The following is a 17,549-nucleotide window of genomic DNA, read 5'->3' as shown; positions in this document are numbered from 1 at the left end:
TGCTGATTCGGCATGGACGTATCGCCATCTGACCGGATGTCAACCATTTACTTGCACTAACATGACATTATGAGATTGATTAAATATCAGAATGGTATAAAAGACCTTCAATATCTCTTCTCATCTCATTTTATCGATAGTAGCTCTTCTAATCAATAGCTGACATTTGCATAACACAACCTTAACACTTATAAACAATCACCGAAATGAGATCCATCAACTTCATCACCTTACTTCCAATCTTCGCTACTCTCCTCTCTGTGAACGCTAGTGTCGTTCCCACACCCCGTCCAGCCAAGAGACAAGGTGGGTTTCATTTCACCTGTCGATTCCTTTCGTCTTATACATACTCTTTCAAACCCAATCCACCCAAACTGACCAACTTCCTTCACAGGCGATTTGATAGGCGACCTGATCGACTCGGGCATAGCAGGCGCAACCGACCTTTTGGGCGATGCCACCTCTGGTCTAGACGGTATAATCAACGATGTGACTTCTGCTGCAAGACAAGGAGTAACCGATGCGACCAGTTTATTCGGAGTAGTAACTAGTAAAGTCGCAGAAGAATTTACGGAACATACATCTATATTCGGTGAAATCACTTCAAAGCTCGATTCGGCCGTTGATCAAATTCCTATAACTAAGATAGAGAGTTGGGCTAGTAGTGTGACGGCCGAGGTTGGAAGTAAAGTCAGTGCTGTCGGTGCAAGGTAAGTGAAGTACTTTCTTACCGTTCCATCACAACATCCTATCATCGTCGATTCCTATTACTGTTTGAGCGAATCAACTCATCTCATGCTGTTTGAGGTATAATGTACTCTACTGTATTGTACTGTGATTAGTAAGTAGCTTACTAGGATACTGTCTATTACCTACACCAGCGTCACCGGTTCATCCCATGTTTCACCTACACCTACCCCCTTACCTTCAGCTACCTCCTCAGTCTCACAAGTCCCCCTCAACAACAACAACAACAACAGTGATAGTGCAGGATATATCCTCGGTGTGAACGATAAACTCATCGTATTAGCTTTTGGAGCGGTCCTAACTGCCGTGGCTTTATAGATCGACTCATTCGACTACAGTATTCCTGCGATACACCTTCTATTCTATGATATACCTTATTCAATACCCAAACAGTCGCCTCATACCCTTAGATACCATATACTGTAAACTGTGAAGTATACCAATCATCGATCATACTTTTTATCATACGCAACTCATTTCAAGTATCATGCATATTTCATCACATGTGACCAAGACAAGTACAGATTCATGATCTGACAGAAAATGCATACTACTGTACTTGTTTACTGATTCTCACTATATGTACAAATTTATCGTGTTCTCTGTCTTTCCTAATATATCAGGAATATCACCAAAAAAGAAGGAAGGTTGACGTATTATGGTTGAATGGGAAGAGTCCTTATGAACAACTAAGAAGGACGCGAATAAAGAAAGACAAAAATTATGTTGGATCATTCATTCATCTGTTTTAAAGGTCAAGCGAGAAATGACCGTATTGACTGAAGACTAAGGCCACCATTGAGCGTCGTTCATCTCCTTGATCAAAGCTTGGTCATCTATTTGTTCATTTACTCATCAGCTATCTTATCGCCTCATATCGGATTCCAGACGAAATATAGTAAACTCACCTAAACCTCTCAATTTCTCATTAGTATCCACCCCTTCCTCCTGAGCCTTCCTCACTACTCCAGCAGCGACTCTCGCAGACACTTCTCTAATTCTATCTAATCTAGGGTAAAGCAAACCAGCTTTCTTCTCTTCTTCATTCAAAGCTTCCGAAAGGGCAATAGCAGAAGCAGTGATCATACCCTCTGTAACTCTCTTCGCGCCAGCTTGTAAAGCACCGAAACCAATACCAGGGAAGACCAAAAAATTATTTCCTTGTCCTGGTTCTCTCAATAAACCGTCTCTCTCGATGGGGGCATATGGCGATCCAGAGGCGAAAAGGACTTTACCGTCTGTCCAATTCAACGCATCGGAGAATGATAATTCACATTTCGAGGTGGGGTTGGATAAAGGGAAGATTATAGGAGCTTCGTTGAGGTCCGCCATTCGTCTTACCACATCTTCACCGAATGCTCCAAAGGTGGTTGACAGTCCGACGAGAGCAGTGGGTTTGACGTACTCTACAACATCGGCCAAGGAGGGGTATTCCTTGCCTTCGGTGTCGTTTCGGATAAAGTATTTCTTGTGAGAAGCGAGTTTACCAGCTACGACGTCAGGTCGGGTGGAAGTGATCAATCCCTACAAACTCACCAATCTATGATGAGCTTCTGCTAGGACTAGAACGGTGGATATTTCTCTAGCTCACCTTGGTATCGATTAACCAAAATCTCTCTCTGGCTTCATCCTCGGTCAATCCCTGCATCTTGAAGAAATTCATCATTTCTTTGGCGACACTGATAATAGAACCAACCATGTCAGCTGTATCTCCTGACCCTTAAGATCTTAGCTCACCCAACAGCAGCACTTCCACCACCTAAGAAAACAACCCTGTGATCCTTCAGAGCCTTTCCAGAGGCTGCAGAAGCTTGTTTGGCAGCAGCCATGAATCCACCAAGGATGACTGAACCGGTACTGCATCAGTCTAATGTTAGCTGGCGATATTACCTCATCTCAAGGCGAGGGTAGGGGAGACAGCTCACCCTTCGATATCATCGTTGAACATTCTATATTGGTTCTTGTACTTGTCCAAGAATGCAAAGGCAGCTTCCGAGTAGAAATCTTCATGCTGGATCACAGCATTCGGGAAAGCGGCTGAAGCTGCAGCCATGAAGAGATCCATGAACTCGGTAGCCTATATATAGTAAGTTAAACGATCAGCTATCATTTCGCTCAAAGATCCTGTATGGAAGCTGAATTGAAGTACCTCTTCGAGAGAAGCTCTTGGTCTTCTTAGACCGATATATAAAGGATCGTTCCTTATAGATTCAGTGTTGGTTCCCATACTACAATCCAGTTCACCATCGATTAGCTATACGTGCCCTTTACGTGATATGTTTTATAGGTTAATTTGACTTACTCAAGAACGACGGGTAAACAACCATGAGGGTTGACACCACCACCAGCAACGTAAAGGTTCAATTTCCCAACTGAGATACCCATACCTCCTATCCCCAAGTCACCCAGACCGAGAATCCTCGACCCATCAGTGACGACGAGGATCTGGGGTGTGGTAGAGAGGTTGGATGCATATTCAGCGAGGATTTCGGGAACTCGGTCCTACCCATAAAAAGAAGTATATGTTGTCAGCTTGAGATAACTCGGGTACATCATTCGTGTACAGTGAAGCTCACCTTGTCGTCTATGGAGAGATAAAGACCCTCTGGACCTTGGTAGATATGAGAATACTTTTGACATGCTTCGCCAACTGTCGGAGTGTACACAATTGGTGCGCTAACATATCGACAATCATATCAGTATATGGTAATATATGGTATTTCAGAGTAGACCAAAGACAAGAGAGGTACATAGGGACTGTAAGTATTGGATGACGAGGAGACAAATAGCACTCACAGACCAGTCAAATCATCTCTAATAGCTGAGAAGTACAACGAAGGATCTTCTCTTCTGATCTTCGACAGATGAACATGTTTGAGTAAATCGGTGGGAAGGTTCTGTAAGTGAGCTTTGAGTCTGAGGAGGTTCTGTTCAGGAGAGATCAAAGGGTGAGGAGACGATGATCGTGAGACTACAAGACCGATATGACACATGTCATATTAGCTTAGCTCTATTTTAGGTGTGAGCAGAGGGGAGAGCTCACTTGACTTGGCGTCGTTCTCGTTAGGTGTAAGAGGCGGTGTGAGTGTACCATTGGTAGCGAGTGATGATAATGTTTTGGTAATGTAGGATGTCATCTTGTGGTGAGTGAGTTTAGGTCGTGAATTACAAGAGTAAGAGTAATTACGTCTATATGTATGTTGATGAGGAGATAAGGAGGATGAAAGGATTGTACTATTACGAGTACGAGTAAGTTTTGGGGATGATAACGAAGATGATATCAAAGAGCGGGGGATGAAAGTGTTATCTAACGATAGGGATGTGTATGAATATATTTTGCTTTTACTAGACGAAGAAGATAAGGATTTGAAAGAAGTCGAACAAGAAGCAGAGAAAGAGGAGCTCATACTTCTTCTTATGAGCTATATATATAAGAAGGAGAAAGACAAAAGAGTGAAAGCGGGAACTCGGAATGATGTCAAAAACAGCGAATAAGATTGAAAGTAAAGGTGATTGAGATTGCGATTGTGATTGTGATTTCGAACTTTTTCCAAAATTCGAAATTAACGTCGAGATATGAGAATATGAGAATACGATGTGGGGTAAAAAAGGCGTCACACGACACTGAAGTACGAGTACAGTAGAGATAAACCTTGGGGTAAAGTTTAGATTATCGGATTGACCGGATATAGCGGGGAATTGACCGTGAGACGAAGAAGAGAAGGAGGGGAAGGGGAATGACAAATGGTTGATGAGTGGACCCAGACTGAACAGAATGATCTGCACACTCAAAGTCACGAGATTCGCACAGTATTGTAGTTAGTGATCAACGCACTGATCGGCTCTGCCTACCAGCCCCAATGAAAAGTTCATCACGACTCAAAACATCTCATTCCTCTACCCCACACCAAAGATTCTGTTAGAAGCTCAAGCTCATCATCGCATTTGACCGAGTCGAGTTTGATTTGTGGATGATTTTCGAATCTAATCTCAAGATTCGAAAATATCATCAAACATCGTTCCTGACATTTTCCGACTTCTTCCGAGGACCTTCTGACCCAACACCGGAACTGCCGGGAAGGGGTGCATGGAGCTCCAAGCTGTCATTGCGGAGTGAACCAACCAAGATGAGGAGGCTGAACTGCTCACTACAGTCTCGATGTCAGGATAAGTGAGCACAACTATCAGCGTTCGGCTGCTACTGAGCGAAAAGAAGGTATTTTAGATCTGGAGAGTTGATTTTGGATTTACAGTTTCAGATTTGCAGGACAGCTTATCTCAGGGTCCAAGCACTCGATCACATTCCACGGAGATATAGAGCTTGAGTCACGTGACTTAGAGAAGCAGCTCACCACGTGGCACCCAATTGACGTCAACGCGATGAAGTGAGGGGAAGAAGAAGAATTCATGTCGATAGCATCTTACACTAGGATGACTGTTGACTTCCACTGTATGCTGATCGAGAGAGACATAAAATGACTACTACTGCCGCTCAGCAGCCAGGACTGAGCTACAAAGGTAAGCAAACTTATTGATGCTCTTCCAAAGCGGTCATAGCTCATCTTCTCCCCGCTTCGTCATGTAGAAATAGCAGATGCGATAATATCATTCTGTGAGTAAAGTGACATCTTCCCCATTGATCCAAGCATAGAGCTGATGAATGTCCCTATCGTCTTGTTCGTATGATGAAGTGGAGATATCCCTCCATACGATCCTCTATCTCCGTTCCGTCTATCCACCATCGACATTCTCACGTAGACGAGCCCACCAAGTCCCAGTCTATCAATCTCGACACCCTCAAGTCCGATCTTACATCACCAATGTCGTTTCCTCCCTGGCTCCAGAGATACATAGTGGGAAGCTGAGAAGGATGACGATAGTGATTAAGGGAGTGGAAGATGGATTACCCAGGGAGAGGATGATCTTCGATTTGGGGTATTTGGCGGAATTGGATAAGCTTAGAGAAGGCAGAGGAAGTGAGGTAGGGTATGTCAATACTCCTACTGAATCAACCTTGCATGTTCCATATAGCTGTTTATGATATGTCGCCGGTCACTGATAAATTGTTTGTCATCCATATAGGTTGATAGACGCACCGAACGCAGAAGAACTGGGTTTGATGCTACGTGGTTTCTTGATAAAACTAAATGCGTTAGATGGACAGTTATTGGATAACCAAGGTGGGTTAAAGAGTTGCCATGGATTTGGCTATCAACGGTCTCAGAAAGTCATCAGCTGAGGTGTTCGTGCTTCATTCTTACAGGCGAGACCACTTTCGCTGTGATAATTGAGACGAATGATTCGCTTGAACCTTCCTCAAACAACAATGAAGATGGGGTACGTCTATCAACCTTTACGATAGTTCTACCATTCAGTTATCAAATCGAACGTTTGCTCTTCTTCATGTGGTCAAGCTGATCAATGAATTTCACTATATGTAGTCCGTCCCACCATGGATACCTGCCTTGGCAAACGATACCTTACATCCACCATCTTCACAAGACCTAGATAACTGTACAGAAAAGCACGAACCGTTATTGAATGTGAAAGCAGTTGAGACAGGTGTGATAGATGTGAGTTGAATAGTAGCTGAGCTGAAGATCATTCAAAATAGGTATTATAGATGTCAATCAACGCTAACTCGATTTCATTTCGTCTAGATCCGGTTGATGGTACAAGAATGTGTAGCTAAAACAGGAATCGAGAGATTAGATCCGTAATACTTCTCATTTACTCAAGGCGATAGATTATAGATGATACAGGTAGTATATTTGTACGTTCTGTTGTTGTATCTCGTATCCCAAGATGTACTTGTGTAGTCGTGTCGTATAGCCGCAATACCTGACATGACATAAATGAATTTGTTTGACCAGCGACTAACTAATTCGACTTCACATCTTTGTGTCCAATGCCTTACAGAGCCGACTTTATATCGTACTATAATCCTTGATTCATTTCCTTCTTACATATCTACAATCGAGTGAATACAAAATTACTATCATTTAATCTAATATCTTCCACCTGGTCCTCCGGGTCCACCAGGTCCACCACCCCCAAAGCCACCACCACCTGGTCCCCCTTGTCCAGGTCCACCTCCAAACCCACCTGGACCACCTCCGAAACCACCTTGTCCACCTGGCCCACCACCGTGATGACCTCCATGACCACCTGGTCCACCTCCAAAGCCACCTTGTCCTCCTGGACCACCGCCCGGTCCACCTTGTCCACCCGGTCCGCCACCGCCATATCCACCAGGTCCACCACCACCGAAACCGCCTTGTCCACCGGGTCCACCAAAGCCTCCAGGTCCACCACCACCGCCACCACCGTAGCCTTGTCCTTGTCCTTGACCTGGACCACCGAAGCCTGGTCCACCACCACCTTGATAACCTCCTGGTCCTCCCTGACCATTGAAGCCTCCTTGCCCACCGTACCCGCCACCTGGACCGCCTGGACCACCTTGTGGACCACCGTTATGGTTGTTTCCTAGAACTATAAATATCAGTATATTAGGATCAATATGTGTCTGCATGAAGGGGACATAGAACATAGAACATGGAACATAGGACATAGACAGATGTCCGATGGAGGAAAGGATAGACTTACCATGTCCTAAGATCTTCTCACCGAGAGATGGTTTATGAGGTGGTCTATTGAAATGATCACAAGAACAAGAGGTAGTTTGTACCGTCAAACGTCAACTTGTGAATTTCCCTTTCATAAGACGGAGTACTTACTCTGGACCACCATGTCCATGATGATGTCCTAGTAATCCCATATTCGATATTACTTTATGTCGTTTTTTAATTAATGTAGTTGTATATGGTGTGAATTACTTTATTGTGTGTTTGTATGTTTCGCAAAAGATCTATCGATGTACGAGATATGGTGCGATCTTCATTCACTTATATATACGTGAGGATCCTGCAAGCTTACTTGACTTTGTATTGGAAGTACTGCAGTACAAGTGCGGTACTAGCACTGAGTCACTGGATGTAAATCATCATCATGACGCAATTTTAGCATAACTCGCAGTCGACATGAGATGAGATGAGCGGAGCACCTCAAGTAAAGTATCCAATGGCAATTAGGTGCAAAGTCCGCAGCAGCTTGTGCTGAAAATCATTTGAGATGCATTCATCATGCATGATGAGTCGCTCGAGAATGGAGAATGGCAGTAAGCAGTGCAGTGCAGAGACAAGAAAGTAGAAATATTGCACCTCAATACTTGTACTGCAAATTATGCAACACTACTGTACTGTACATACATAAAAGACACATCACGGTACAGTATTGCACTCGCAGTGATACTTGCAAATGATGAAGTTGTTTCGCAGCATTGGTTGTTGATTATTGGTCATGACTTCATCCCTCAGGGTGGTTGTGCTGCGCAGCAGCGATCAGATATACAGCGAGATCTCTGAATTATCCGACTGTTGATCGCTGAATATGAAATATTCGTGCTGCAAGACACAAGGCTGCATCTGCATTTCCGGAACTGAGCAAAGCAGAGCTGCTTAGCATAGGTCGTAGGGACATGCACTCATCTCATTCATTCATTCATTCATTCATTCATTCATACGTTCATTCGTTGATCATTCCTATACATTTGATTCGAAATGTCTGTATAACTAAATGTTTGTATAGCTACATAGAGTACTTGCTTCAACTTCTATATGATACAATCATCTTCTTTCTTCTCTTGGTCTCATCACATTGATTGATTGTATCTACATTCTAATATCTTCTATCACTTCCACCAAAAGGAGGTTGAACGTTGTCTTGACCTACGCCCGTACCAGTGTGATGTCCACCACCAATACCTTGTCCAGTTCCAGATTGTCCACCGATACCTGAACCACGTTCGACTCCACCTACACCATGTCCATGATGACCCGGTCCGTCAGCGTTGCTACCCAAGGGTAATCCGGAATTATGACCTGCTGGTCCACCTCCCAAACCTTCATGAGTTCTAGAAGTGGACCCTCCACCTAATCCAGAATGTTGACCTTCGAATCCACCTCCACCTAATCCGGAATGTTGACCTTGTTGGAATTGTTGTTGTTGTTGTTGGGGATGTCCACCGAATCCAGGTTCGCCTTTTCCAGGAGGGAAGGGCGATTGATTTCCTACACCACCTTGGTGGTGAGCACCTGGACCAGAGTGAGACTGAGAGTTGGAGTTGAACCCTTCATGTCGACTTGGTTCGTGTTGACCGTGATTACCGTGTGCGGAAGGGTTGATTGAATGTTCACCAGCTAAACCGCCTGGATTTTCACCTTTGTGTAGAGTCTCGTTATAACCTTGAGCACCTCCTGGTGGACCGGCATATCCATGTTTCTTAGCTTCTCCTTCGGCTACTTTACCGGGGTTGTGAGTTGCTTTCCCGACTACGTGTCAATCGATAACGCGTTAGCAGTGATCTCCAAACGATAGCTGTGTAATTAGAGGAGGTGGTTGGTACAAGGAATGAATGATATAGATAAATTGTTAGAATGGTAGTTGTCTAGCGATCGACTCACCAAGTTCTTCAAGACCACCTCCAATCTTCTGTCCGATAGAGGGCTTAGCAGCGGTCCTAAAACGATCGTACAATAACGAAGTCAGCTTAAACTGCTCAAAAGACAATACTGAGAATGAAATGCGACTTACTCATCGTATTGACCGTGTCCGTGTACTTGTCCTTGGTTGTGTGAGCTTGCCATTATGAATTGTCGGTCGTAATTGTTGATTCAACTTGAAATTATCTTTTGTCTTTGGATTGATCGAAACGATACCTCCATTCCTTCCAGACCTATTGAGGTTATATACCTGCCATGTCTCATGCTGTACCATGAGTCCTGCCAAGCTGAATGGTATGGTACAGATGAGTCATATAACGTCAGATGAGATAATGATCATCATGACGTGACCCGGAGTGATTTATAGGAACGAGGAGTGCTGGTAGCGAAGAATGCGTCAGGTGAGCAGTACGAGATCAAATTTAGTGCGAGCAGTCAATTCCAGAACACTCGGTACAAGCGGTGTTGATGCTCATGCTCCACGTTTCACGTTTCACTGTGTTAGTGGTTCCTTTCTCTCAGACAGAGCGAGGAAGAAGAACAAAGCGAGTGAGGCGGGTGGAAATGGAATGTGGAGGGTGTTTGTACTGTATGACGACATATTCAGGGTGAAATGACTCATTCGGAGCCCAAATCATGTTACAGATGGCCTCTTTGTTACAGTTGATGCAGTAGCACCAGCACCAGCAGCATATCAACTATAGCATCCATACGTCCAAGAGATCTAGCGAGCTCAATACGCGTGTTATATCTTGTATAGTCACTTATGTTAGCAACAATTGGCAATCGAAACATCGTCTCGATATGCTTGATGCCTTTGTGCTTTGTGCTATCTTGGTGTGACCGAATACAAAGAAAGGAATAGATTCGTACATTAAGGTGGTAGAGCCACAGTCTGTGATAGATTTGCTGAATCATGTTAAAGAAGTCGTTCTGTCCAGCTATCCTTCCGTCCTCCTTTGTCCTCTTTCGGGTCCTACTGCCCCAGACTCGTTGACGAGGTGATCAGCACCATTCTTATGGGAAATAATCTAGTACTAACATATCCAGTGTACCATCTAACATCCTATTTCTGACAGCTATACTGACTTTGATCTTCTGACTGATATACAAAACTCCTACAGCTACATAACAGAGTACGTGCCCTCCTCCACGTTCGAGATTTATCCTCACTCAAACTGACATCCACCCACCAGGCCATCTTTTCCAATTAACACCGTCTTATAGCCCACGATGGCCTTTGCCCTCCATCCCCTCTTATCAACCTACCCCGGCGCCTCCTTCTTCCCCAACGGGAACCTCAATGGACCCCATCTCTCAATCCAATCAGGAGGTCCCTCCTCGGGGTACTGGGGTCACGTACCGTGGAATTTACCTGAATTCCCCGAATGGGGTCTACCACCAGCTATAATTGCGGCCCAAGAAGGAAGAGGTACGGGTGTTTATGGATATACGTTGGAGGGGGGTGGACAGGGGATGAGGTTCAATTATGGGTGGCCTAAGTATGGACCTATGCCACTCAGACCAGAGTTGGGTGGATTCGGTGAGTCGACTTGAATCCTTGTTCGATCTTGTTTGTTGAGTACTGTATTCTCGAGATATATCTGAAGAACATACTTGAAGTTGGAGATATACTATACTTGACTGTGGAGAAACACTATGAGGAGAGGAGAGGAGACAGAGGAGGACATAGTGGTCTTAGAGACAAACTGCTGATTGCATACTCTGATTCCCTCTTATAGTCGGGAAAACCAATCCATTCGGTCGAAGTTTCCCACACGGTTTCTACAAGACTACGTATTAGTCTTCCAATTATCGTGGAAGGAGAAGCAAATCGTCATAACGAGCTCTGTTCTTGTGGGATTCACTCCTGTAAGACGTATGAATGTGATCGTACACAAGCTCAGCCAGCATTACAGCTGAGAGCTTTTTGCCCAACATAACCTGAATGAAAAGTTGAACATTCCTCTCAGCTCGATGTGACGGTCAGATAAGTTACCTAATTCTGCATATACATCAGATAGAAGTTCTAGCAAATCACAAGATATGAAATATGATACTAATCCTAATCCACATGATACTCTAGTCTAATCATTGATTCTTCCAAGATCTAGATCGTCCAATAATTTCGATCAACTCATCATCTTTCTTGAAAGTTACACTCTTCTTCCTCTTTGTTCTGTTTCTTCCGTTACCTTCCTGATTCACCTCGTCATTGTTCTGTTTTATCTGATGTAGCTGTGTGTTGGGATCTCTTGCAATTTCTCTTACTTCCGGCGTGACTGACAAGTTACTGAATTCATCTAAAAATATCTAGGTTGGCCATAACCGTACCAGCTTCGTCCAGGTCCTCCAGGGAAGGTTGGATTACCCATCTGATCTATAGGGGTGTTTCCATAGGCTACGCCTGACTGGCCTCCATAGGTGTAAGGGTGCATGCCCTGTTAGAGGAGAACCGGAAGGTTGAGTCAGCAATCGGACCGTTCATCTTGAAGGACGATATGAATCCAATTATCTTTTCCTCAGCCACTTCTCCTCGGCACGATGATCCATTCTGGTGACCAAGTTTGATCACTTTAACGAGATCTGTATAGGATGGTCAAGCCGAGAAGGAGATCATTCATAAACTCACCGGTCCAGCTTGCGCCTCACCCAATTGCCCATGGTTCCCGGGTATACCTCCCAATGGTCCACCACCCATCATCCCGCCATTCATCATCCCAGGCTGCATTCCTCCCATACCCATACCCATACCCATACCCATACCCATACCTCCCATACCGTTCATTCCCATCTGATTCATCATCATTGCGTTATTCATCATTCCTCCACCTCCCATTGCTCCTGGCATTCCCAAAGCTCCCATACCAGGTTGGGCCATGCCCATACCTGCCATACCCATCGATTGAGGTCCCATCATGCCCCCGCCACCTCCTGGCATCATACCTCCTTGCATTGGCATTTGATTCATCATAGAATTTTGCATTCCTCCCATGCCATAAGGTTGTTCTGGTGCATCATCGTTAGTCCTGATATCCGAGCTGGCTGAGTGGGACACTCACGATTGTATAGACTCCTTCTCCTCATTCGCCTATCATCATCCGAATCACTATCGTTATCAGCCCCATAGCCGGAGTATCGAGATCCAGGTCGTCGGTGGGAGTGAGAGTGAGGAAGATCATAGTGCTATAATGATATACTGTCAGTGAATCCGTGGAGACTTGATGGGAGACGCAGCTTACCCTGTCGAACAGATACTTGGCAGTGGCAGCAGCGTACTGAGCGGCATCTTCGGTATTTGCTCTTGATGATCTAGGTTGAACTCGATCCCATAAACTGAACACTGGTTCATCACAACAAGGGTCGTGTGAGTATAAGACGAGAACAAGGTTGCCATAAATGAAGGAATGGAATCTCGCTCACATTCAGCTACAGCTAGACCGACAAGTCTTTCTCTGTTTTCCTGAGTTGGATTGGCATGATAAGCAGAATAATGATCTCGATCCCAGATTCTATTACAATAAAAGGTCTTTTATCAGCTCATTCCTTGTCTTCGCCTTCGATTAAACAGCTGATCACTCACAAGTAAGCTTGATAAGCCGCAGCCCCACCCAAAGTCTTATTACCAGCATCAGCACCTTCAGCTTGATAATACACTCTTCGATGAGCATCTCGAGCAGCTTCCTCAGACAAATGTCGATTCGCAAAAAAGTTCGTCAAGCTTGAAATCTGTTTTGACAAGAAGTTTGGAGATAATGGAGATGTCAAAGGAGAGTTGGGATCTTGTAAGCCTTCACGTTCACGTTGATACTTATCTTTATGTTTGAGGTATTGATATTCTCTTAAAAGACGTACGATATTGTCGAAAAAAGATCTTTCAAGTCTTCCTCCGTTATATTGCGCATTTGCCTGGTGATGTATTGAAATCGGACGATGAGTATGTGGTGAAGATTATTGTGAGATAGGTATGCTATCAGTATATGTATTTTTTCAAAGATTGATTCATCACTCACCAAATCCCATGCTCCCCAGGTAGCTTCGGGTTTATATCCCAAGGTCGGTAAGGTATAATCGTATCCCTGTTTATCAACACAAATATCATATCAGCTTGAATCGCCACTCCAGTAGTGGTCAAGGGGATCACCTACAAGCTGTCTCCATGCCTGACCATAATTACCCATCCCATTCATCCCCATCCCCATCCCATTCATCATCCCTCCCATACCCGGTTGCATCCCTCCCATTCCGTTCATACCATTCATAGGGTTCATCCCTTGCATTTGCAATTGCTGTTGCATTCTCGGATCCATCATTCCCATTCCACCCATCCCTCCTCCACCCATCATGGGATTAGGCGTTTGGTTGTAGTACTGCATCCTTGTCGCTTGGGCTAACGCTCGTAGGAAGTAGAAAAAAGGGGATTGCCAAGGTGATGGACCGGTGAATAAGGGGTAGTAGTATGGTGGAATGTATGGGTATAACGATGATATGGCGAATTAGTCTTTAGCTTGGTTAAGTTGAGTTGATAAGAGCTAATTTGATATGTTTCGATATGAAATTGGGTGGCGATGCGATAATTGATGGGATGTTGATGAATTGGATGTTGAAGTATATATGAGATACTGAGGGTGAGTATTTGCTTCTGTTGTGATATGGATGAGATATCGATGTGTCAGAAAGACAATAAGATCGTCCCTCTGACTAGCAGTGAGTAAGTACACGCTGTGAGAATAAGTATATGAGAAATGAAGAGGATGTTTTATTGTTGTTGAGATACAACAGATACAGGTATGCACTGTCAGGTCAGTGTGGCGTGTGTTGTGTGCGTGTGTGCCCCTGATTGATGGTTGACGTGTGTTCTTCGGTGTCAGCACTACTTGCTTGCTAGGTTTCCTTTGTTACCATCGGAGTGGGTCAGTGCACCGTCTTAGCGTCTTGAACATGACGACGAGTCGCGTGAGAGGGTCCTTTGGATGTCGAGCATTCAGCTATTCCAGTACATGGCTGTGTGCTTCTTAGTGTCGTTGTCGTTGTGATTATCGTTATCATTCACATCTACAGCACCATGAAGGATATGCAAGTCCACAACAAGATGACTGAATCAAAACACACGCGGAATGGTCACTCCCAAGTACAACATGCGATACTCGTACACGTGTCGATCGCACGGTGTTCCGGATAAACATCATAACGTAACCAACCGTCATTAGCCGATCACTTGCAGTCTAAGATCTTTCAACGAGGGTATTTTCTTACTAGAAGCGGATCTTGGGATAAACATGACGACGTCGATCAGCCATATCATAAAATCAATTTCATCTCGCATCTCGATTCCACGAACATGAAGAAGATATTTTCAGATACATCGAAAGGTCATCTACCCACGGGTAACATATACCTTCATCATTCCTCATTCCCATCTCCCAAACGATTGACATCCCATCAACCCGCTTCCCAAATCACAATCCATCAACAGAATGATAATCTGGATCTTCACATACTTTTACGACAAGTACCGAACACGAAACAATAGGGGAGGATTTCAGTGGGATGAAAGAGAAGTGGACTTGGTTCACCTACCTTGTGATTACTCTCAGCAAGGTACATAATCCATAGTCGAGCAGCATCAATCGACCCGATATTATCATATAGGAGGTATTTCTAACACAATACCATATCTTTTACCATATCTGTCTTCCCGCCTACAAAACAGCCTTACATCTACAGCTCACTCTTCGGTACTGGCTCCTCACCAGCTTCATTCACATCACCCCTCATCCAAATTGGCATATCATCCATATCAAATGTCGAAGAATACCTCAACGGACTAGGTGATTTGGGTGATTTGGGAGGTAATGTCGATTTTAGGAGGGAAGGAGGTTTGATACGTTGAATCTTCTTTGACATGGTCGATATAGTAGATCTATCACCACTACTGCTACTGGTAGTGGTATGATCTTTAGGATCCGAGCTGAGGGTAGAAGAGGTAGTATCTATACTTAGATTCGGAGGAGGAGGGAAATTGGGACTAGGATTGGGATTACCACTCTTTGCCAAACTCGGTCCACTACTATTCCTCTTCTCTTTGATTGGTGTTGTACCCACACCCACACCTATACCATCGGAATCATCAAATCCTCTTGAGATCGAATTACCCAATTTAGATTGTCCATATCCATGTCCGGGGACTGTCGACATTTGAGAATGTTTAGATATGAGGGAAGGTGAATAATAACTCGCAGAATTCAATTTAGTATTTACCTCTGTTCTTGAAGGTGAGTATGGATCTCCCTCTTCTTCTTCCCCTTGAGGGTTACCACGAGGGTATTCATCTTCGAGTCGATGTTGATTTTGATAATCATGATCATAGGTATCGAATGTCCCTTGAGAAGGGGCTTGAGGCTGGCTGGATAATCGTAATTCGAATTGACCTTCTCCTGTGGGTGGAGCAGGGAATGAATAAGTAGATGATCTAGTATAAGGTGATATCATACCATCTCCCATTGGAGCAGCCGCCGGTGCAAAAGCAGGGGAAGGTTCAGGTTCAGGGAATTTGATGGATCCCATTGACGGTGTTCTCTCATGCCGTCGTCTAGCTGACGGGGTCGTATCGCCCAGGGAATTTTCCAGGTGTGGAGGGGAATGAGAGGAATGAGGCAGTGGCAGTGGTTGTGGTTGCGTATAAGCTGTGTAGTCGTTGACTATTGATTGGTCGATTGACGGTTTAGGAGTGTACTCGCGCTCGTGCTCGTACTCTATCGGACTGGGGTTGAGGTATGAATTGGCCTCATCGTGATTCGGGTTAAGGGATTGAATTTGCTCATTATGGTTTCCTTGGTTTCGATCATACTGATGATAATTCTGGTCTTGAGGCTGATATTGAGAATGAGAATGAGAATCATGCTGATTTTCGATATGATCATACTGACCAGGCTGAACATACTGATCCCTCTCGTAATTGCTCTCCTCTTGTGGATACGATCTCCACGAATACACCGATTCTCTCGGAGGTATATAAGTCGAAGCAGGTGATTTGGGGTAATACGATCCAGACTTCCTACCATGAGATCCAGCTTTAAGATCTTCGAGATAACCTGGATCAATTGTCATGTGAGAAACGAACGATCTCCTATAATCTGTTATAGGCCTTCTCACGGATGGAGGATACCGTAATTGTGTATTCAGACTGTCTGTTGAAGTCGGTATGGGATTATAAGGTATATAATTTGATATAGGACGAACCAATCCATTCGCATCGTAGACTGAATAAGGTGAAGGTGATTCAGAATGATCGTAGAAAGAAGATGTAGGTGGATGAGCGAAACTTGATGTAGTGGTATTTCTCTTGTGTCCTCCGTGTCCATCAATCGGCTGTGGCACGTAGAATGTATCTCTAGTAACTCGTTCAAACCCATCTGGAAATCCCTCATCGAAATCACCTTTTCCACGTGTCCTCTGATAATTCCTGGAATTCTCTTCAGTAGCATGCTTCAAATCACTCAAATAAGCAGTCTTCCTCCATAATCTCTTATCCTCTTTACCAGAATTCTGCCACATCCTCATTCTTCCCTTCCCTTGTCCATCTTCGTGGTCCATCCTCAATCCACCAACTATCGCATGATTTGGATTATTTAGATCTCTTGATCTACTTCTATCGAGGGATAACAAACCATTGATCGAAGAAGCATTCGATATAGGTCTATGACTATTCCTATTCCTATTTGAACGAACTTTCATTTTCTTACGTCGTTGTATACAGCTGGGTAAAACCTTTTGGCCCTGTTTCCTTGTGAGGCAGTAGAGACATAGAAGGGTGATCATGAATAGGATCGAACCGAATATTAGAAATACTTGAGCTAAAGTTAGGAGAAGTATAAGTCCAGGTCGAGATCAAATTTGGTAAATTCGAGATGATATGGGAGCAAGTCAGTTAGGTTCAAGTCAACTCACTAGAATGAGCTTGAAACCAATCTTCTTCTTGATCACCCGCATTTTTATCATTCGACAAATGAGGTTCTACTCTTTTCTCCATCTTCATCTATGTTCAATGTTTTCTAAATCTACTAGATTTTTTGGTATTGATGTTATATGTTATATGTTAGGTCCTAATTTCCACCTCAAACGGTCAACGGTACGTGGAAGTTTAAACTTACTGTAACAATGTGATATGTATATTGATGAATGAATTTCGTAATTGATTATGGGATTGCTATTCTTTCAGTACTCGTTCTCCTTTCTTTT

General features: G+C 44.0%; 8 protein-coding genes across 8 annotated transcripts; 3 read left to right on the top strand and 5 right to left on the bottom strand.

The window, feature by feature from the left end:
• Window positions 1–206: 206 nt before the first annotated feature.
• V865_003349 (uncharacterized protein) lies at window positions 207–1,065 on the top strand (the record flags this gene model as incomplete). Its single annotated transcript, XM_066227146.1, has 3 exons — window positions 207–306; window positions 395–710; window positions 882–1,065. 3 exons carry the CDS (start codon window positions 207–209, stop codon window positions 1,063–1,065), a joined length of 600 nt encoding a protein of 199 aa, XP_066083243.1.
• A 468-nt stretch (window positions 1,066–1,533) lies between these two features.
• V865_003348 (uncharacterized protein) lies at window positions 1,534–3,884 on the bottom strand (the record flags this gene model as incomplete). Its single annotated transcript, XM_066227145.1, has 10 exons — window positions 1,534–1,583; window positions 1,656–2,271; window positions 2,339–2,426; window positions 2,485–2,604; window positions 2,673–2,824; window positions 2,897–2,975; window positions 3,050–3,249; window positions 3,324–3,423; window positions 3,544–3,718; window positions 3,791–3,884. The coding sequence occupies 10 exons, from the start codon at window positions 3,882–3,884 to the stop codon at window positions 1,534–1,536; spliced, it is 1,674 nt and encodes a 557-aa protein (XP_066083242.1).
• Window positions 3,885–5,222: 1,338 nt separating this feature from the next.
• V865_003347 (uncharacterized protein) lies at window positions 5,223–6,467 on the top strand (the record flags this gene model as incomplete). Its single annotated transcript, XM_066227144.1, has 7 exons — window positions 5,223–5,265; window positions 5,333–5,359; window positions 5,439–5,733; window positions 5,830–5,927; window positions 6,011–6,084; window positions 6,189–6,320; window positions 6,408–6,467. 7 exons carry the CDS (start codon window positions 5,223–5,225, stop codon window positions 6,465–6,467), a joined length of 729 nt encoding a protein of 242 aa, XP_066083241.1.
• A 287-nt stretch (window positions 6,468–6,754) lies between these two features.
• Window positions 6,755–7,525, bottom strand: V865_003346 (uncharacterized protein; the record flags this gene model as incomplete). The annotated part of the gene is made up of 3 exons (XM_066227143.1): window positions 6,755–7,239; window positions 7,354–7,397; window positions 7,485–7,525. 3 exons carry the CDS (start codon window positions 7,523–7,525, stop codon window positions 6,755–6,757), a joined length of 570 nt encoding a protein of 189 aa, XP_066083240.1.
• Window positions 7,526–8,484: 959 nt separating this feature from the next.
• V865_003345 (uncharacterized protein) lies at window positions 8,485–9,452 on the bottom strand (the record flags this gene model as incomplete). The annotated part of the gene is made up of 3 exons (XM_066227142.1): window positions 8,485–9,137; window positions 9,270–9,325; window positions 9,400–9,452. The coding sequence occupies 3 exons, from the start codon at window positions 9,450–9,452 to the stop codon at window positions 8,485–8,487; spliced, it is 762 nt and encodes a 253-aa protein (XP_066083239.1).
• A 1,089-nt stretch (window positions 9,453–10,541) lies between these two features.
• V865_003344 (uncharacterized protein) lies at window positions 10,542–11,112 on the top strand (the record flags this gene model as incomplete). The annotated part of the gene is made up of 2 exons (XM_066227141.1): window positions 10,542–10,851; window positions 11,051–11,112. The coding sequence occupies 2 exons, from the start codon at window positions 10,542–10,544 to the stop codon at window positions 11,110–11,112; spliced, it is 372 nt and encodes a 123-aa protein (XP_066083238.1).
• Window positions 11,113–11,611: 499 nt separating this feature from the next.
• V865_003343 (uncharacterized protein) lies at window positions 11,612–13,684 on the bottom strand (the record flags this gene model as incomplete). The annotated part of the gene is made up of 8 exons (XM_066227140.1): window positions 11,612–11,749; window positions 11,941–12,317; window positions 12,371–12,494; window positions 12,551–12,651; window positions 12,732–12,820; window positions 12,892–13,217; window positions 13,322–13,387; window positions 13,457–13,684. The coding sequence occupies 8 exons, from the start codon at window positions 13,682–13,684 to the stop codon at window positions 11,612–11,614; spliced, it is 1,449 nt and encodes a 482-aa protein (XP_066083237.1).
• A 1,345-nt stretch (window positions 13,685–15,029) lies between these two features.
• V865_003342 (uncharacterized protein) lies at window positions 15,030–17,340 on the bottom strand (the record flags this gene model as incomplete). Its single annotated transcript, XM_066227139.1, has 2 exons — window positions 15,030–17,164; window positions 17,259–17,340. 2 exons carry the CDS (start codon window positions 17,338–17,340, stop codon window positions 15,030–15,032), a joined length of 2,217 nt encoding a protein of 738 aa, XP_066083236.1.
• Window positions 17,341–17,549: the final 209 nt, after the last annotated feature.

The sequence above is a fragment of the Kwoniella europaea genome, chromosome 1 (genome assembly GCF_036810445.1).
Source record: "Kwoniella europaea PYCC6329 chromosome 1, complete sequence".
Classification (NCBI taxonomy): Eukaryota; Fungi; Basidiomycota; class Tremellomycetes; order Tremellales; family Cryptococcaceae; genus Kwoniella; species Kwoniella europaea.
The sequence above is the reverse complement of the archived record's forward strand: the minus strand, read 5'-3'. Positions and strand labels throughout refer to the sequence as shown.